Source organism: Aristolochia californica, unplaced genomic scaffold (genome assembly GCF_029961685.1).
Source record: "Aristolochia californica isolate CCGP_79_NKW_82.1479 unplaced genomic scaffold, dmAriCali1.0.hap1 SCAF_10, whole genome shotgun sequence".
Classification (NCBI taxonomy): Eukaryota; Viridiplantae; Streptophyta; class Magnoliopsida; order Piperales; family Aristolochiaceae; genus Aristolochia; species Aristolochia californica.
The window spans coordinates 26,891,930-26,910,502 of record NW_027181771.1 but is presented as its reverse complement, the minus strand read 5'-3'; the positions used below and the strand labels follow the sequence as shown (position 1 = coordinate 26,910,502).

General features: G+C 39.1%; 2 protein-coding genes and 1 long non-coding RNA gene across 4 annotated transcripts; 1 reads left to right on the top strand and 2 right to left on the bottom strand.

Annotated features, from left to right (window-relative positions):
- The first annotated feature begins 2,917 nt into the window (after positions 1-2,917).
- On the top strand, positions 2,918-6,297 carry LOC137934923 (scarecrow-like protein 9). Of its 2 annotated transcripts, XM_068779526.1 has the most exons (3): positions 2,918-3,297; positions 3,389-5,891; positions 6,002-6,297. In XM_068779526.1, exon 2 carries the CDS (start codon positions 3,461-3,463, stop codon positions 5,786-5,788), a length of 2,328 nt encoding a protein of 775 aa, XP_068635627.1. In that variant the 5' UTR covers positions 2,918-3,297; positions 3,389-3,460; the 3' UTR covers positions 5,789-5,891; positions 6,002-6,297. The 2 variants fall into 2 exon arrangements, with proteins under 2 accessions (XP_068635627.1, XP_068635619.1); XM_068779518.1 differs by having other exon boundaries at positions 2,918-5,891.
- LOC137934938 (uncharacterized) lies at positions 6,264-11,408 on the bottom strand. The gene is made up of 3 exons (XR_011109218.1): positions 11,292-11,408; positions 10,133-10,271; positions 6,264-7,366 (listed from the first exon to the last, which is right to left on the bottom strand). It is a non-coding gene; the product is annotated as an uncharacterized lncRNA (long non-coding RNA).
- A 366-nt stretch (positions 11,409-11,774) lies between these two features.
- Positions 11,775-18,174, bottom strand: LOC137942759 (uncharacterized). The gene is made up of 5 exons (XM_068788500.1): positions 17,986-18,174; positions 13,588-13,685; positions 12,445-12,526; positions 12,281-12,369; positions 11,775-12,180 (listed from the first exon to the last, which is right to left on the bottom strand). The coding sequence occupies exons 1-5, from the start codon at positions 18,025-18,027 to the stop codon at positions 11,943-11,945; spliced, it is 549 nt and encodes a 182-aa protein (XP_068644601.1). The 5' UTR covers positions 18,028-18,174; the 3' UTR covers positions 11,775-11,942.
- Positions 18,175-18,573: the final 399 nt, after the last annotated feature.

Sequence of the window (18,573 nt, the reverse complement as noted above, 5' to 3'; positions counted from 1 at the left end):
GGAATTCGGTCCTTGACTCGCCCGCACAGCCAATGATAGCTTGAATCCATCGTAATCCGTAATCAAAGAATGGGATAAACGCAAAAAGAAGTAGACGGAAGCTCGAAGAGAAAACCAAAAGATAATTGAAAGGTACCAAAGGGCGTAATTGCGGAAGAATCCAAAGGACGTAGCGATCTAAGTCTTCAGGGTCGTCGAACTTCTGGAAGCGGTCAACTCGCTGAAAACACTAAAAGACACCGGCGAAAGTTCCAGGAAAAATAAAGGAAACAAGAAAATGTGCAGAGGAAATAGCCAGTTTTGTTTGATAATATAAGACAATTTAATGCGGCCTAACTCTTTGCTGTCTGTCACACCATTCCAAGGTACCACCACGATCACAATCGTATGGATTAATTCCACGACTAAGCTTGGTTTCTCTAACTTTTTTCCTCTTAAGAAAAAAGACACAGCAGTCAGATCACAATCCTCTCAACAACTCTATATCTGCCGTCCAGCTAAGAGATTTTGACCCACTGTCAATTGCGGAAGATTAATCTTTTTACTTTGCAAAGAGATTTGGTCTGTTAAAACCATCGAAACAACCTTTAGACACAGGAATGAAGGAAAGATCCGCCCGCCATTCATGCACTCGACCTCATTTCCATCAAATTTAACATTCGTTTGCGTCGGAAACGAAACTTTTTCCCGGCATCAAAAAAGGCCTACTACTTGCCTTTTTTATGCAGCGTCAAAATGGCGTCCAACCCATTTCTCTCGTCTTCTCCGCTGCCGCCTGTGTGACCTCTTTTCTTTTATTCCCCTGTGCCTGCAGTCAAAGTGAATTGAACCCAACCGGCACCCTGGACCACCTTCCTCTCACCTCCAATGCTAGTGACCAGACATATCGATACATCCTTTTCACCTCTAATTTGTCTTTTCCCCCTACCTGGTGAATCTCCGGTCAAAATTAAGCGGCCGATCCCTGAACCTTCAAACAAACCTAAGTTTTTACTGCTTCCTTTCCCATCACAAACTTTGTTTTTTTTTTTCTGATCTACCTGCACGCGCGCAAGGAAGACTAAGTTTCCCCTCGTATTTGACGTTTTTGGAAACTCCGGTCTAACCTTTGAACGCTCAGGCGATGCATGTTCACATAATTGAACAAATTGAGGAAACAGAAGCTGCAAATTTGTAAAAAAAACTCTGCTGGGACTGGTAATGGAATCGGACTTGTTGAGTGGGTTTTAAAAATTACCCCTTATTATTAAGTGTCGATATTGAATGAAGTACACGTCAAAAACCCACTCACCGGCTCCACCTCTCAGGTCAAACTCACTCACAGTAGCTAGGGTGTGGCAGTCGGAGACCCAGGGCGGCTTGGGGAGCAAGCCATTGACGGATCCCACCGGAGGCTGCCGGTGACACCCAGTAATCGCCGATTATTCGCATGGCGAGAGGTCGACGACTGAGAAACAGTGGATTTACTGCTCATTCGGTGAATTGTTAAAGAATATTTTATTTTGTTGTTTTGGTTTTTGGAATAGAGTAGAAGACATCCCGTCGAATGCGACGCAATCCATGATTTACAATATCTGTTCCGTTTGAATTCTTTAAACCTTAATTTTCCCCTCTCCAGAATCTTCTCTCTCAAATCCTCATTACTTTTATTATATTCGACTAATGAATGATCTTATAATTAAACTAATGAAGAAGATAACCAAAATTCAAACGGAAAATACTCAAACGAAAGGAAGAGAATTAGAGCAGGTGAGGATCCCCGAGACCGGTGACCGTAAACCGCCAGTCTCTGTCAGTATTCTATCTAAAACTTCAGCCGTCGATTGTCTTTTGGTCAACAAATCTGAAGCTGTTCGATTCAAACGATTCATCCCCCCGGAACCCATTTTTCTTCTGTTATTTAATTTTTTCTTAATGCAGAAGAAAGTACTAACTCGGATTCTCATTGGAAACTTGATTCTCAAGTTTTCCAACTATTCAACGTTCAACAATCAACATAGGGGAAGGGGATGTCATTCGAGCTTCAAAGTTGGGCTTGAAAAGTCAGGTGGCTTCGGTGGGGCCAGAAGGGCTTTACATGTGTCGTTGATCCTTTTGACCGACAAATGCCTTGCCACAAATTAGAAAAAGGTCCATAAAATACATTAATATAAAATTAAATCCCACTTATCTGAAATGCGGAGTGGGGGTTGTTTTTTTAACTTAATCCCCCCAACCCACCGTTGGGATTACACAAAAAAGCCTCCACTTCTGAGTTAACTAAAATATTGTGTTATGGTTCTGGAGTTAAGTATTCGATTTTCCGTTAGCTAACAGGTCGATCTTTTGGGTAGTATTAGCTAGGTGTTTACCATTTGGTATCAGAGCAGACATTCACGTTGCAAATGGGGTAACTTAGTGAAGGAGGCGACCTAGAGGCTAGATTAAATGTCTAATGTTAACCTTTTTTTTACTGGTAAAAACGAAAAAAATACAAAAAATATAAAATAAATAAATAAATAACTCTCTAGTATATAGTCCCTATTTTAAAGTGGACACCAATTTCGAAGGAAACGAATTTCTGGTATTATCGAGGAGGTAACAGGAAAGTCTGCACAGTGATCAAGTGCTCCCGAACCACAGCAGTGAAAATTGTCAGCGTTACACGTGTCATCTGGAGACTTTTTATCGAAACCGTGTCAGGAGAGCAGACAGTCGCCGAGTAATTAACGATTATTTGCTACTCGCCGACATGAATTTGATACGACGGATGCACTCACCGGCAGTCCACCGCGCCACCGGGTATAGTCGGTGATGTTAGCATGATCAGATCGACGGCTGAGAGTCTCGCACATCCACATTCACTGAGGCTGCAGTCGTGCAAACCTTTTTCCGCTCTCTTTAAAGGCAGAGCGATGCTCCACCGCTCAAGCTTCAGAGCTTGCTCTGTACGAGCTACTTAGTCTTCACAATATTAAGGCTAGGGTTTCGGTAAGGTACGCTTTTCTCTGCATCTATCCTCATACTGGATCTTTATCCTTTCCTTTTTTCCCGAAATCCCTTAATTCTTGCATCGACCCCCCCGCGGAGTCGAATTGATTATCAACCGTCTCTGTTTTTCTTCTGGAATTAAAATTCTCTGGGTTCGTTATATATCAGTTCTGCTTGTCCGAGGTTTCTTGCATTAATAGGTGGAGGATTCTGAAATGTATTTGAAGATTTTAGTGGTTTACGTTTGTTCTTTCTGTTCGTGATGATATGTGCATTTTCCATGTCCGAGTCTGTTTCTGGGCTTCAGATTATGGAGCTGTGCTGGAGGTTGGTAATGTGCTGAACTACATATTAGAGTTATTATCTTTTTTTCTTTTCTTCATCTTTGATGTACTCCTGTGTTAGTGCTTGCTGCTAGAGTAAAGCCCTTTAAGATCTGTCGGCTGGCGGCTAGGCTTCTTCGGTTAAGGCTATAGGCTCTGCTAAACCGATGGTTATGGATCCGGGCCTTGGAAGATTATCCGGAATTATGAGCAAAGTCGGGGTCACTCTAGATGAGTATTATACAAATCATGCCAATCCCCGCGGATTCAGTTCGGATTCTGTAAATCAGACCGTCATGGGTCATTCTCACTTTCCTCCCGCTCCTGCACCGCGATATGATCCCGCTTCCTTATCGACCTTCAACTATGAGGGAGATTCGCCGGAGGACAGCGAATTTTTTTCTGATATGGCTTTAAAATACATTAACAAAATGCTTATGGAAGAAGATATGGATGATAAAGTCTATATGTACCAGGAGAGTGCCGCTCTTAAAGCTGCAGAGAGATCATTTTACGAAATTATTGGTGAGAAGTACCCACCTTCCCCTCAACGACCTTCCTTTTATCTTGACAATGATGTGGAAAGCCCGGAGGACAATTTCGGTGGCAGACACAGTAATGATAACAGTTGGGGCAGTAGTGGCCATGTAGACAATGGTTGGACTCTTGATGCTGGGGAGTATTATCCTTCTCAAGGTACTCTTTTTGTTTCCCGTGATCAGACTACTTCTCAGTCATCTTCCAGCTCTTCAAACGGTGCCACTAATGTGTGTGATGGATTAGATGACTCTCCTACTAATATAGTACACGTTTCTGATTTCCTTACTGAAAACCTACCTATTTGGCAGTTCAATAGAGGATTTGAGGAAGCAAGCAAATTCCTTCCAAACAGTAATAAATTCATTAATGATCTGGAGAGCAATGAGTTCCAGCAGCAGGAGCTAAAGGCAGAGGTACCAGTGGTCAAGCTAAAGGTGGAGAATAAGGAGCTGAAGGTAGAGAATAAGGAGTTTAAGGTGGAGAATCAGGAGCTTAAGGTAGAGAATAAGGAGGAGCAGGGATTTTACCCCGTTAATAGTGTGAGGGGAAGAAAAAATCCACATCCTGAAGATGTGGATTTGGAGAATAGTAGGAGCAACAAACATTCTGCAGTTTACTCAGAAGGAAATGAACGGACAGAAATATTTGATTTGGTGCTGCTCTGTAGCAAAGGGAAAACTGGTCCTGCCATGTCTACTGTTGAGGAATGGAATAAGCAAATTGTGCCAGAGAATGGCATGCCCAGGAGTTTTCAAAATGGGCAAACAAAGGGATCAGCTGGCATCAAATCTCGCGGTAAGAAACAAGGTAAACGAGAAGTGGTAGATTTAAGGACTCTCCTAATTACATGTGCACAAGCTGTTGCAGCCGATGATCGTAGAAGTGCCAGTGAATTACTCAAACAGATAAGACTACACTCCTCTCCGTTCGGAGATGCATCACAGAGGATAGCTCATTGCTTTGCAGATGGTCTGGAGGCCCGCATGGCTGGCACTGGTAGCCAGATTTATAATGCCCTTTGCTTGGAAAGGACAACAGCTGCAGATATATTGAAAGCATACCATCTCTATCTTATCGCTTGCCCATTCAAGAAGCTATCACATTTTTTCTCAAACCAGACTATCATGAATGCAGCTGAAAATCACTCAAGGCTGCATATTGTTGATTTTGGTATTTATTTTGGTTTTCAGTGGCCCTGTCTAATGCAACGGCTCTCAAATAGACCGGGTGGGCCTCCCAAGCTTCGAATCACTGCGATTGATTTCCCCCAACCAGGTTTTCGACCTGCAGACAGAGTTGAAGAAACTGGGAGGCGTTTGACTGATTATGCGCAATCTTTCAACATTCCCTTCGAGTATATTCCAATAGCTTGCAAATGGGAAACCATACGAGTAGAGGATATCAAAATCGAAGAAGGCGAAGTACTTGTGGTTAATTGCCTTTATCGTTTTAAAAGTTTGGCTGATGAGACTGTCGTGGTGGATAGTCCAAGGAATCAAGTGTTGAACACAATTAGGAAGATGAATCCAGATGTTTTTATTCACGGGGTGGTGAATGGGGCATTTGGTGCCCCTTTCTTTATTACTCGCTTCCGTGAGGTTCTATTCCACTATTCAGCGTTGTTTGATATGCTGGAAACAAATGTTGCTCGTGAGTATCCTCAGAGGATAGTGATAGAAAGAGAGATCTTTGGGCGGGAAGCTTTGAATGTCATTGCTTGTGAGGGATCAGAGAGGGTTGAGAGACCAGAAACGTATAAGCAGTGGCAAGTTAGGATTTTAAGAGCTGGGTTTAAGCAACTGCCATTGAACCAAGATATCATGAAGAAAGCAAGGGACAAGGTGAGGTCAAGCTACCATAAGGATTTTGTGATTGATGAGGATGGTTACTGGATGCTTCAGGGATGGAAAGGACGGATAACCTTTGCACTTACTACTTGGTGTCCTGATAGATAAGAGTCAGCAGCTATCGTGTCTTTAAAGTTTGTAATGGGGGAAGGGAAGTGCCTTTACTATCCCTTTTGTACTAGAAGCACAATCCGACTAAAGTGAATCGGAGGTACTAGGTGTTTTTTGGCAAATATTTTTGTTAACTTTTTCATGTATATGTGAAATATTATACTTTATCTAGCAGCACAGTTTAACCTTTTTTTTTTTTTTTTGTTATAGGGCAGACATGGAAGAAGTATACCTAACAAATGAGAGTAGCTATTTGTTTCGTCCATGGTAACTACTGCCTTGTAATTAGAGTTACAGGAGAACGTTTTCTTATGCTGGGGGGAACCGAGTGAAAGAGTGACCAGGAATACGGCGTTGTATACTGGGGAAAAAAGTAGAGAAGACCCCATTGCTATTTTTCATTTTCATTTTCTATTCAGCCATGGAAGATGAAATGTGAAAATATCTGTAAAACACACAAGAATGTCTCCATTTACATAAATCCCAGATAAGCAGCTTGATGCACTCTTCTACCATGTTTTATATAATCGAGTGTTTGGTGACCACTTATAGACATTCTCTTCTCGTCTGGCTCTCTGGCTGTTTGAACTTTACAAGACTAGCATTGGTCCTAATGTCAAAACCTGCAACGTGTTAGCACTGCAACGGAGTGAAATAAGGAAAGTTCGGTATCTTCTTTCACTGCTTTTGTCCTTATTCAACTCATGACACATTCTTCCGGCTAACCCTTCTCTCCTGTCTAAAATTAAATAAATGAGATCCGGATGATATTATACTCTTTTTATGCCCAAGTGCCTTTCTTCAATAAAAATTTGAGCAGAAATTGTGACCTCTTTGGATCTTCGTCAAGAACTCCATTATGAAACCCAATAAAAACAAAAAGAAAGCGAAACTCTGTCCCGAGGGATATCGCTTGTCCGCAGAAAGCAGCGGCAGGAGACGTCTGCATCGAGTCCTGTGTGTTAACCTCACCTTTCCGGCCAGACAAACCAGTCGTCCACTGAGATGCTTAAAAAGAGCTTTCACATTTGACAAGGTGACAACCTCCCGGTTCGTTTGTCAGTCTGTTGCGCGTAGGAAAAGTTAAATCAGTTTTTATCTTATTTTGAGTAAGAAAAGTGACATAAACATTTACAGGAGGGTGAACTCTTGCTTTTACTGATCCAATCCAACATCATCATCTGATCTCTAACTTCCTTCTTTTGTCGGTGACCAAGCGAGTTTGGGGTCGAAGAGATAAGGCCGGTGGCGGTGGACATTCATGTTTGTCTCCTGTTCGTTCTATCCTCATCTGGATCTATCGCAGTTTATGGTTGAAAACATAACTTTCCCGACGAAGAAATCAGACCGTACGTTCAATTTGTTGGTATTTGGCTCAGATGGGGGATCACATAATTCATTTCTGATCCATTACAGCTTGGGTATAAAACCGGCGAAGAATATGGATCACTCACAAATCTCAAGTTGCACAGTCCTGGTCAGCTTGATTGAACCAGCATCATTTCGAGAGAAACAGAAGCCCCTGTGCACTGGAAGCCTAGATCCATCTTATACATCGGCATTTTGAAGATTTCCCTAATAAATCAAGCCAACCAAACGTTCACACACACAAAAAATAAAAAATCAAGCAAACCAAACATAGAAGAAGTCAAGACGGCACTTGCTTTGTATAATATGCCAGAGGCCTGAGAAAACTGGTTTTCCTTGGGAGAACATGACCGTGCATCCAAAGGGGAACTCTCTTTTAAATTAAGCTGTTTGTCTTAGCAAAACAATCAAGAATGGTTTAGGCAATTTACCATTTTAGCTAAGAGAATTGTCAAGACCCATTTCAAGGCAGTTACAGTTGATTTCAGGTCCATCCCAAATACACTAACCAAAATTTAGGAGTATTTGTCTAACTAATAATCATGACTTATCTTGATATGAACCCATATAAGAATTTTCTCACTAAGACGTCCTCTCACATAATAGTTTACTAAGAAAAAAAAAAAAAAAAACAAGTTTGAGAGGCGAATAAAACAAAGGGGTACAAACTCAATAGGAAATAAATGGCGACCAGCAACGTAGACGTTCTGCTTTGGTACTAGTTAAAGTTAGGTCCAAGTCCATCCAAAAATGACTAACTAAAGTTAGAAAACCTTTCCCTAACTAATCACATGAATTTTCTTCATATAAGTTCATGTGGGGTTACTCCCATTAACATTCTCCCTAAGATCTAAACCTACTCAAACATACAACAAGTCTGAGACGTGAACAAGACGAAGACCGTTATCCAAAACTAAAAAACACATAAATTAGACATAAAAAAACATTGCACTGATACAATTTAAAGTTGGTTCTAGGCTCATCCAAAAATGACTAATCCAAATTAGGATGCGTCTTTTCACTTAATGACCATAAAGTTTTTCTTGATATCAACCCATGTGGGATTATTTTCACTAATATGACCCAACTTTAGCATAGTAGCAGAAGGAGTGGACTCCCCCGGAGGTTGGTTACCTAAAATTGAATTTTGATGGCTCTTCTCTTAGCAATCCGGGGATCGTTGGCTTTGGGGGTGTGATTTCGGATCCATCTGGCAATCGGTGTTTCTCTTATGCTGGTCCATTAGGCATCTCCGATTCAACGTCGGCAGAGCTATATGGCCTTCTTAATGAGCTCTGCGTGTTCAGAGACAACTGCGGTAGTCCAATTCACATTGAAGGAGACTCCAAGGTAGTCATTGGTTGGTGTCATCGTGCTTCCCTTCCACCATGGAGGCATTGGAACATCTTTCAGGAGATTTTAGATATTACCTCATTACTTTCTTGTATTGGGTCTCACATTCCGAGATCTGCAAATTCGGCAGCAGATGTGTTTGCCAAGCAAGGAGCGTCCCTTTAATCTCTTGTTGTTAGGGATCTGCTCCCTCTTCCTTTGTAAATGTTTCTCTTGTTAATATAATACATCTTTATCAAAAAAAAAAAAAAAAAAGCCAGAAGAGGACATCTACCTAGCTAGGCATAATTTGTACCCAATTTGTGTTGTTCCTATTACATGTGTGGGAGGTATTAGTGAAAATGATCACATATGGGTTAATACTAGGAAAAGTCGTAAACTATTGGTAGAGAAAACAAGCAATTGAAGTTAAGAGGCCTTCTTCCAATTAATAATGACTTTTTCTAATCTTAACTCATGTAGGACCTTACCTACCCCCTCCCCCTAGCATCCAAGCCTACTTAACGGACCTGATAAGTGAAATACACAACCATGTACAAACTAAATTAAGCACAAGTTGGGCTAGACAAGGCCAACATCTAGCTCTAATATCATGTTAAAGTTGGTTTCAAGTCCATCCTATCCTAAAATGATTAACCATGTTAAAAGACATCTTCCCAAGTAGTTAGTACAAAATTTTCTTACTGTAGATCTATGTGGGACTACTTTTAAACATTCCATCATGTGTGGATCCTTCTTTTAGTGGCTCCACAAGTGGACAATATTGGGTGGGGGAGCTATGTCCACATGCCCTCTCTGATACCATATCAAAATAGAATCTAGGTCTATCCCAAAATGATTAGCTGAAGTTAGAAACTATTTTCCCAACTAATAGCATATAACATTTCTTTATATTAAACCAACTGGGCTAATTCCCATGAAAGAAGACAGATGGCCCACACAATTTTCTATTTTTGAAAATTGAATAAGATTTTATGAAAAAGAGAGGAGACGCAAACAATCACCCCAGCAGAAAGGGGAGGCAGGCAAGAACAACAAAAAGATTCTAAAATAACCAGAAAATACAAGAAGCCTAAGAGAGCAGCTAAAAACATATTGCAGACAAATAATCAATCAGAGAGGAGCGCTCTCTCACAAGGTCATCAATTGTAGAATTGGCAGATCATGACTCTCATGAATTATAATAATATGAAATTTCATTTTGCCAAATATATATTGTTCCTTCTTTATGATATCATCTCTTAATTCGAATAGACAAAACTTCAAGACATCTACTTGGACTATGAAGAACAACTGTATAATTAGTGGCAGAATCAAGACACAATGTATTCTCTTGCTAATATGAAAAGGAGGCTGATAAATCTCTTATTTAGATTGCTTTTAGTATCCAAAGAAGAGACGTATAGAAATGTAAATACATGGTTTCTGCAAATGACTAACAGTAATCGGCTCTCCCACATCTAACCACTTGAAAGCCAGCATGTTAGAATAAGAATTATAAATAGTTGCATAGAGGATTCTCATTGAACGTTACTTCCACTTCACTTGATACAGTTCAATAGATCAGGAATTTTCTAATAAAATGTTTGAACTTGAAAGAATAGATGGAAATCTACTTACCAAAAGGATTACAATGGCAAAGAAGCCATGCTGTCAAAATTGTGCCCTTTCAGACACCATATTTTCTATATGCTATCATTGAATACTCACTGCAGCTTGGACCTTAGCGACAGCTAGATGACAACAATGGTGATATCCCCTGCCATAGAAACACATTTCAACAAGAATACCTTTCAGAAAAGGGGGAAAAAATCTCCACAACAACAAAAATTTATCATCGGTAAAGCTTAAATCTATAAACATTTGACTAAGTCAATGTCTGAGAGGTAAAATCTTCTATTCTCACATGAAAAGCAGCCTGAAATTATCTTAAAGAGAAACATTCAATCCGAAACTTTCTCAGATCCTCTCAAGATCCAGAAAAATGCTCATATCTTCTCTAGTGAGCAATATTTTGACTACCACAATAATTTTAGCAGTAATGTGGTTCAAATGGAGAAGGAAATTTTGATCAGGCCCTAAATACAGATAGATGTCAATTTTAGTTTTCCGCTTCTTCCTTAGTTTTCTGAGTACTACTTGTAGATGTTAACCTTTAACAGTGAAATTAAGGTTGGCTAATTTTCTTTTTGTAAAGTAGGTTGGATAATTTTAATAAATAATTTTGTCATATTAAGGCTTTCATATTCGTTTGAGCTAGCTGAAGGTTCTAATAGCAAACATGATACCGAGTATGCCCCATTCAAGTACAATTTCAACTGCTACAGCTTCTAACACCTTAGTATTGCTATTACTTCTTGCTGCTTTTTCTCATCCCTGTAAAAGATTTTCCTTCTTCCCATATTATTATTTACCCTTTTCTTTCATCCCTTCTATTTTAAATCTCACTTTTTCTGCTATCCTCTCTTATATAAGATTAAGGTTAGAGGTGATAGATTATCATGGAATTAATCATAGGCTAGTTCAAAAAGCTTAACGGCAGCATAACAAGAATGGGATCTAAATGGAGGAGACTTGAAGAATTCATTTGTGAAATGAGAGAGACTCACATTTCCAGAGTTTTAGTATGGCTAATGCCGCACTAACTCCTAAACTCACTTCATCGTTCGGAAAGAGAGAAAGAGAAACAAAAAAGCAAATATGTAAACTGAAGAAAGGCGTAAATTTGACAAAACTGAGACAGGACGGCAGCAAGGTTCGAATCAGGTAAAAAGTGTACCTGGTGTTCCCTACTGGTATGTATCCTTCTCGGATCCTTGGACGACAAAAGATCGAGTCGTCCGACTTATCTAGGGAAGACATTGAGAAAACGCGTCTGAAATATGAACCGCATCAAAGAGTTTTAAGGGCAAGGAAGATAAAAAATAAGCAGACGAGTCTCCTTGGTGTTTGTTAAGTGGCTTAAATTCTCCGATTATTTAGGCCCAATATGTGCATATAATTGGATGTACCATGTACCTGTTATCAAGCGATTAAAATGTGCCTTTTTGTCCATGCATATTCATGTCTTGAGTTTGTGCTTTTCACCTCCCGTTCCCTACTCAAGTGAAGAATAGGAGATGAAAAGAAATATTTGAGTTCATAAACCCTTTTTCATGATAGACCTGGAGAATTTGCAGACTCCAAGTGATAGAAACTCAAAAACCGATAAGAAAAGAAATTTGGAAAAACGAAATTTTGATTGTTCAAATAAGATACAGGACAAAGGGAGCGCAACTCAACACCCAAGCAACAGAGAACCAAGCTTTGCTTGAATTGTATAATATCACTTTCCAACTCAAATTGCATTTAGATGGGGGCAATGAAGTACAAATAAAGGAGCATCAGATCCTCTTCCATGTTACAAACATAATTCAGAACTGTTAATTCGTCAACCTCTTCTATTTTGTTGTTTTGGCGGTCTTAAAACTGCCCAGTCTAGCTTTTCTCTTTTCTGCTTATAGAAGGATCTACTAGGCAAAGGTTGTCCTTCTTTCGGCCCATTTTTTTTTGAGTTTTGCTTTCCTGTCTCTGTTTCGGGCTGCTTCCTCTTAAGGTCTCTGTCCAAGTCGCTCTCAGCTCCGGCTGTGTCCAAGGCCTGGGGACGACTCTGAGAGAACCCATCATCTCTGTAACATGATGGAGAAGTCATATAAGAAGGCCTCTGTATAATTATTGATGATCTTGAAATTATAAAAGGGAGCTTTTGAAGAAGACCACTCAACATACCTTTCAGGCTCTTCCCTTTCTCGACCAGAGCTACTGCTCACTCCTTGCTGTTGATGAGTATGAGCATGTTTCGCTTCTTCACGGAGTTTCTAAAAGGGGAATGGTAGATGAGAAAATAAAAACAACACATTTGCTTTGGAAGACTCTTACAACGTTATACTCACTTCTACCGAGGGATTGAAACCTTGAAATGACATCCGACCACATACAGCTCCCCCGGGAGTATTCCCTTCCATTACAACCAAGCTGTGGAAGATAGCTAAGTAGATCAATAGAAATTGATATAGAAGGCAGAGAAATTGAAGTTAGCAACAAAGACCATTGTTTCCTTGTGGAAACTCATCTCAACTTTTTAGTTGTATCAGGACATGTTAATTATGTTACTTCAGCCATTCAACAAACTGCTTTCATATTTTTGCCCAAATTTATACACCAAAAGTTAGATCTAAAACCATAGAAATGCACAAGAAAGTATTCTGGACAAATCAGAGTTTGACACCAAAGCAATTTAAAACTTCAGCAGAAGGCCATGATCAGCATCCTTAATGTTAGACATGGTGTAAACTGCTGTCGCACATAGCTAGTTTGATACATCAAGAAACTTCCCAGAGGGATGTACATGAGACTCTAACAAAAAATAAAAAATAAAAAGAATGAAGAACCAATCGTTTTTTCTATGATGAAATAGTCATTAGGGGTAATCAGACAGTTAACTTACACAGTAAAAAGTGTTAATGAAATCACCCATAAGTCATGTCAATTCAAATCATTTACAACAGAAGTCACATCGTTAGGACCTCTAAACACTCAAAAATTTTGGAGAAAATATAAAGAATAACAAGATTTTTACTTTATAAAAAGCCATTTAAAGAGAATATGATAGAGATGGACTGAAGAAGATTGCAAGAAAACAGGTTCAATAAAATAAACAATCCAACCCTTTTCAATTGCACTTTGAAGAGTTTATGACAAATTTCGCTCAAGTTAAACTCATATCCTTCAGTGAGGGGGTTTGCTAGAAATCATACAAGAAAAATATGCTACAAGGGGTTCCCAACTCATGTCAGTTTCGTTTGTCAAGAATAATATGAAATTGTTTACTCTTATTACAAAATTAGAAACTGCATTTAATCATCATGTCCAATATATTTCCAACCAACTCCCATTCCAATTTTGTTCACGATAAAAGATACATGTCATAATAATTAAAAAACATTTTTTTAAAAATTAAAGAAAAATGCAAAATTTGAGGTAGATCAGCACAGGAAAAATTCAAGGACAACCAAGAATGATATCAAAGGAAGTACCATTTTTTGTTTTCTTGAGTCAACACAACTTGCACCTCTGCTTTGGCCTCTTGTTCAGCCTTAGCTTTCTCCTCCCTCTGTGTGGCCCTTTGCATAAACTGAGCCCAAAAAGTAAAAAGAACAGAAAGAAGTTCATGAGCCCAGGTAATTAAATAAATTAGATGAAGAATCACATAAAAAACTAAAAAAAGTTGCAAGGTATTTGCAAAAATAACAAATAGAAAGCAATGTCCACATAGCAAAAAAAACAAATAAAGACAAAGTCAAGAAGCAGAATTATTTCAAAGGAATCCTAGGGCTACAGAACACAAGATTTGCAGAATCTTCTAGTGAGCGACCTTTCAGATGGATACAATTAGATGAGCTCCACAGGTACAAGAAGCTAGATCTCTTTGCAAGTATGAAGATTGATATGACGGGGAGCCAGAATACAGATACTATATTTAAACCAATGTATTTATAAACTCAAACATGAAAAAAGCTGTTAATTCGTAGGAAATGATTTGATCAAGGCTCTTTCTAATAATATACAAAAAAATAAAAATCACTTGTCCATATCAAGATGATGTTTTGTTAATGAGGAAATAATCACATGAATAGGAGAAGATAAGGCAAAACCTCTAAATTTCGAAAATCTTGTATTGATCAAGACAAAAGTATAAGATCTTGAGCATTGAGTCAACCAGAAATATTAGTCTAAAGCTCAATGCTGCAGAAGATATGTTTGAAAAATTGCCTCTGAATGAACACAAAAAAGGGCAGAATGAGATGAACCCAAATGATTATTGTTGTAATGTTTCTTACTTTGAAGTATAACTGCCTCTCACGAGAACTGTCAAAAAGAATAATTAAATTTAATGACTACATCTTTTTTCCATTGGGTACTTAAAAATTTCAATGATTTCTGATGGGCAACTCCCATGATAACCCAGATCATGCATGCAAAACACATAATATAAACAGAGTATGACCCAATTGAAAAGGGTATATTTAGAAAACATCTCCTTCAGGAGATTATTATAGCTGAAAAAAAGGCCATTAAACAGATGTATCCAAGTGCAACTATGTATTGATTTGCTTCAAAATGAAAGTTAAGGAACTTGATATTGTTATTAGATGGTTTTGATTGTAAAATTTATCCCCAACACAAATAATAAAACCATACAGATACAACCTGGAAAAGAATGATAACATAGATTTTATTTCAGCTTTATTAAACAAAGGGAAGCAACCCATAAACAAGCAGGGATGGGGAAACAACATTTTTAGCAAGAGAATCAGCTAAAGAATTGGTTGATTCCTGTACATGAGCCCAGAAACCAAAAAACATAGAAGAAATGTCCTTGACATCATAAAAGGCTGGCTAGTGGCGCCAAGGGGGCTCAAAGAAGGGGGAGGAGCACCAAGAGCAGCCTTTAATAATGAGGGGCCCGGTCATGTGATCCGAAAAAGAATGAGGCCCTAGAGAAGGTCCATGAGCTCAGCTGAAGTAGACTCTAAGATCCACAAAGGTCCAGAATAAGATAAGAGGGCAGTGCTATCAGAGTTCCGGATAACTCCTCCAAAGCCAGCTGGTCCAGGTTTGCCAAGAGCACTGTTGTCAAAGTTAAGCATGAGGATGTCTGGTGGCGGAAGTTTCCAGTCATGAACAATAGGACTATGAGAAGGGGCGGACATCTGGTAATGACGTGCAAATTACTGCAGAGCAGAATCTCGCCAAGATGAATGAACTCCTTCCTAGAGTGAATCCAAGTGGAGATCTGGCCAATAATGTCGCTAGCCACTTCATTAGCACTTGAAAATTTGAAATTGATAAGATGGTTGTTTCTTTCCCACCATGTAGGAATGTGACCAAGGAAAGCTGAGAGGAGATTTTTTCCTAAAAGTGGGGGAGGGATCCCAAGGAGCAGCGATAGGTGGAGGTGAGCTCACTTGGGAGGCAAAGTTGAAGACCGATAAAATTAAGCAGATGTGTCCATACTCTGCAGGCGAAAGGGCCTCACCAAAACTGTAGACGGGACTGTGAATAGCAGGTCCCATATTACCTCATTTTTGGCAAAAAATTGTTGTTGTGGGCAATCCATATTACTACTGGTAGTGTGCCTTCAAACAAGCTTATCCTCAATATGGCTCTGGATTTGACTAAGCTGAGGTCATCAAGGTGCAGACTTCGTTAGCTTCAACATCATTGAGACCCAGCCGAAGATGAAGATTCCAACAAGCACCAGGCCCCCGGATATCAGCAACGGAGGCAGATGGATTGCAGCTAAGGGCTAGCAGAGAGGAGTAAGCATCTTTCAGAGGTCCAGAGCCTCTCCACCAATCATTCCAAAATCGAATGTTATGGCAATTACCAACACAGAACCTCACGGCAGCCACTAAAGTAGGGAACAAAAGAAATAGAGAGCGCCAGATAGGGGAGAGTTTTTGGCGTGATCCACCATTAGTCCACCAGTTTGCCTCCCAATTAAGCATTGTAGAGACCATGTGCCTCCAAATGGCGCATGGGGGAGGTGTTGAATTTCCACAGTCGTTTGAGGAAGAGGGTCAGGTTCATACTTTTGGTGAGGCGGATACCCAATTCTCCAAGTGTTTTTGGTTTGCATACCTCATTCCAATTCACGAGGTGATACTTGAAGCCATCATCCACTCCCCTCCAAAGGAATCTTCTTTTGATGCGCTCAAAATGCTGGCAAGTGGACACTGGGCATGGGTGGAAGGAGAGGTAGTAGTTTGGTAGCCCTGCAATGCATGAGTTGAGGAGGATAAGGCGGCCAGCCTCTGACAGAAAATCACATGCCATGTAATGAGCCGACGGTCCATCTTATTGATCATAAGGGTCTACAGATTTTTGTGAGGGAGGGTGTCAAAGAGGGGTAACCCCAAGTATCTGATAGGAAGAGTAGCAAGGGAGCATCCAAGGCAGGTGGCCACTGATAGGAAATATATAGATATATAGATATAGGGATATGCACAGTATATCTATATACACACACATATATATAGGAGAAGACTGATTGGATCTCGTTTTCATCTCTGATGTGTTTTAATTAGTAGGACTTTTTTTTTTAAAATGAATTAGTAGGATATATAGGCTTACATATTTTAATTGTCATACATATATGAACAACAGATAAGATCAAAGCATTCAGGAAGCCTGTTATGAATAATATACAGAGACACCCTAAGAAATGCACTTGAGATTTTGGTAATTTTGGCTTTTAGATCTAGGAGGTGCCATCTCCTTTGAGTTAATCATTTACTTTTTGCCTAGATTTCTTACAAAATCCTGATGAAGAGGAGCCTATTTGAATCCTGAAAATAATGTTAAACAAGTGTGCAAATCATTCTTGACTTTGTATGTTAGAAGGTGCAAAACCAATAGGCGCCAGAGAAGTAACAATTGCTGGAGTAGTGGGAGCTACTGTTGGAATTGGAAACATCCTACTTTCGTATATTATGTGTCATTATACAAAGATGAAAATGAAATTTGTATAATCGACGAGGAATTGCAATGAGTTTTTTTATCAAGAATAATAAAATAAATTTTCACATAAATGAATTTTTTTCCTAAATTATTTTCTCTTCTTCCATCAGACTTACATTAAGGCATGAAACACACGAGACGTTACATTGGAAATCAAAGTCCTACAAACTGTTTAAAAAATAGTAGAGACGTTACATTGGAAATCAAAGTCCTACAAACTGTTTAAAAAAAAGTAGAGACGTTACATTGGAAATCAAAGTCCTACAAACTGTTTAAAAAATAGTACCAGATGTATCAATACGTAAACAGATCATGGGTTTATCAGATAGTAAAAAGGTTTCCTAACTTTGATAATTATTTACCTTTGAACCAAATTTAACATGGCAACAGAGCAGGTGTTTATGAGTGCACCTCCACCCAAACTGTCCATACATAGGAGCCACAAGAAGGATCCACACGTGAGGCTTAGTGTCAAAAATTGGCCACATTGATCAATGAGAAAGATCTTAGGTTTATTAATTGGGAAAGGGTTTTCTAACTTGGCTAGTCATTTTCGGATGGGGCAGCCACCCAAATTTAACACAAACAATTAAAACCCTTCGCCTCAACAGCATCTAAAAACCACTCTCCCGAGTAGCGTAAGTACTTAAGATTGCAATTATAAAATTTTTTGGGGAAGAAATCAATAACTTTGGAAAGACCATGTAGATTAGACAATATCAACTAGATGTAAGATGTTAGCTGAAATTTTTTGAAACTCTGTTAATAGTCCGTCTGTTGGAGGTCAAAGGAAAAAATAATCCTAGGATAATATAATGCTACGATTCGATAAGAATGTGAGGAAAAAAAATCAAGACAGATATGAAGAGAATGACTGGCTGATATATGGAAGAAAGCATTCGGAGAAGAACCTTCAAACTTCTCAGAGTACTGGACAGCTCGCGTTTTGCCATGTTTCTGTGCTCAGTTCTTGTGGCGCAATTGAGGAAAGATACGGAAACCTCTGAACGGTCCTGTGACAGTATAGAGGAAGCAAAAGAAAGGGGCTTCCAGCGTTAGGGCTGTTGGAAGGCGAAAGTTTACTCTCTACAGGCGGCCGTAGCTCTTCAGCTGTCTCTGCTCGAGAAACGATTTCCTGGATTAAAAAAAAAAAAAAAAAAGCGATCCGAGATTCGAATAACCATTTCAGACTCCGGCGGATAATATCCGGATACGAATAGTGCAAGAATCCATCCGGATTGGAATAGTGCCAGCATCCGAAAACAAAATAGGGCAATAATATCCGACCGATTTTAAATATAAAGATTTTTAAAACTACATATTAATGCGATGCAATGGATTTTGGATAATGGTTTGTAAACTATGAATAATAGGTTTGGGGATATATATCTAATAAATATTTTTTTATAATACATTTTATGTACATATGTAATTAGAAGCTTTAAATATTGAGTACATAAATGATATTTAAATTTAGAGTTAATTAATTATATAATTTA

What these genes read in the sequence shown, in the direction of transcription:
- LOC137934923 (XM_068779526.1), top strand. Translation starts at nt 3,461, where the DNA reads ATGGTTATGGATCCGGGCCTTGGAAGATTATCCGGAATTATGAGCAAA.
- LOC137942759 (XM_068788500.1), bottom strand. Translation starts at nt 18,027, where the DNA reads ATGGCAAAACGCGAGCTGTCCAGTACTCTGAGAAGTTTGAAG. An exon ending in GTACTCTGAGAAGTTTGAAG is followed by an intron (nt 13,686 to 17,985) that starts GTTCTTCTCCGA and finishes TTTTGGGCTCAG; the next exon opens with TTTATGCAAAGGGCCACACA. An exon ending in ACTCAAGAAAACAAAAAATG is followed by an intron (nt 12,527 to 13,587) that starts GTACTTCCTTTG and finishes TATCTTCCACAG; the next exon opens with CTTGGTTGTAATGGAAGGGA.